General features: G+C 39.6%; 1 protein-coding gene across 1 annotated transcript; it reads left to right on the plus strand.

Moving 5' to 3' along the window:
• Nucleotides 1–299: 299 nt before the first annotated feature.
• LOC111895781 (uncharacterized) lies at nucleotides 300–860 on the plus strand. The gene has a single exon (XM_023891849.1). The coding sequence runs from the start codon at nucleotides 300–302 to the stop codon at nucleotides 858–860; it is 561 nt and encodes a 186-aa protein (XP_023747617.1).
• The last annotated feature ends 946 nt before the right edge of the window (nucleotides 861–1,806 follow it).

Raw genomic sequence — 1,806 nt, forward strand, 5'->3', positions numbered from 1 at the left:
AGCATTCTTGACGGCCCACTAATTGTTAATGACTTATGTGGGTGGGAAAAAGTATCAAGAAGAAGATCCTGCTATTCAAGGTAGACTTTGATAAAGCCTTTGACTCCATAAATTAGGAATTTTTAGACTCGATACTGCTTCAGATGGGTTTTGGCTCGAAATGGAGATCTTGGATACATGGGTGTCTAGCCTCGTCTCGTGCATCTGTGATAGTCAACGAATCTCCTACCAAGGAGTTCAACATCACAAAAGGCGTAAGACAAGGAGACCCTCTCTCACTTTTTTTGTTCATAATAGCTATGGAGGGATTGAATGCTGCAATGAAATCTGCTGTTGAAAAGGGCTTTTTCAATTGCATTCAAGTACCGAGTGATGGACCAGTAATATCTCACCTATTCTATGTAGATGAGGCATTGTTCGTCGGTGAATGGTCGAGGTCAAATCTGAAAAACCTAGCACGCATTCTCAAATGTTTTCATGTTTCAGCAGGTTTGCGAGTGAACTTTCATAAATCCAAGGTTTTTGGTGTTGGGGCTTCTAACACCGAAACTGCACAGTGGGTACATATTCTTGGATGCGAGGCTGGTGTACTCCCATTCACCTATCTTGGGGTTCCGGTTGGAGCCAACATGAACCTGATAAAAAACTGGAACCCAATCATTGAAAAGTTTCGAAACAAACTCTCTCGTTGGAAAGCTAAAACCCTTTCATTTGGTGGAAGGCTTACCTTAATCAAAGATGTTCTAGGAAATCTTCCTACCTATTACATGTCATTATTTAGAGCTCCCATCGAAGTCATTGAAAAACTGGAGAACATAAGAAGGAAATTTTTATGGGGGGGTCATGAAGAAAAAAAATAAAATTAATTGGGTTTCATGGGAGAATGTTATCGCTCCTAAGGAACTTGGTGGCTTGGGAGTCGGAGCAATTCGTACACTGAATGTTGCTCTCATTGTTAAATGGTGGTGGAGACTTAAATTTGAACCCTCCTCACTATGGGCCAGAGTCATTGTAGGACTTCATAATCTGGGAAATAAACCTGTTGAGTACTTAGCAAAAAAAAATAACTGGAGTTTGGAAGAATATTGTTGGAGTTAAAAAGGATATTGATGCATTGGGACTTAGTTATAATGATATCTTCGTGCAAATTGTCAAATCTAGGGATAATACTATGTTTTGGCATGACATGTGGGTTGCTGGTGGTGTAAACATGAAAACAAAATACCCCAGATTATATGAACTTGAAAAAAAGAAGTCATGTAAGGTTTCAGAGAGAAAAAACAAAGGCGGGAACATGTGGAATTGGAGATCATGTCTTATTTGTTGCTGGTTGCTCCTCTGAACTAGAACGTCTAGTCAAAATTATGGATTCGATACAATTACAACCTGGGGTCGATCAACTCTCATGTTTACTATCGGCGGATAGAAAATATAGGGTGGACCTCCTCAGGAAAAAGATTGATCAGGGCTTCAACGCAAATGTACACCATTTTCAAATAAGTTGGTGTAAACTCATTTCAATTAAAGTAACTACATTCATATGGCATGCTGTGATGGGGAAAATACCGTCAGCTGTAGCACTCTCCTATCGTGGGGTTACTTTCGACATTTGTAATTGTAGCTCATGTATTGGTGGAATTGAATATGCAAATCATATTTTGGTGGAATGTCCTTATGCGAAGTCAGCCACAAAGTTCATACTTAACTGGTGCAGAATAGATCATATCGATTTCCATAATGTAGATGAGATTACTTCTTTTGCAGCCAACTGGGGGAGATGCCCTAAGAAAAGGGAACGGTTAACAG

Source organism: Lactuca sativa, chromosome 6 (assembly GCF_002870075.4).
Source record: "Lactuca sativa cultivar Salinas chromosome 6, Lsat_Salinas_v11, whole genome shotgun sequence".
Taxonomy (NCBI): domain Eukaryota; kingdom Viridiplantae; phylum Streptophyta; class Magnoliopsida; order Asterales; family Asteraceae; genus Lactuca; species Lactuca sativa.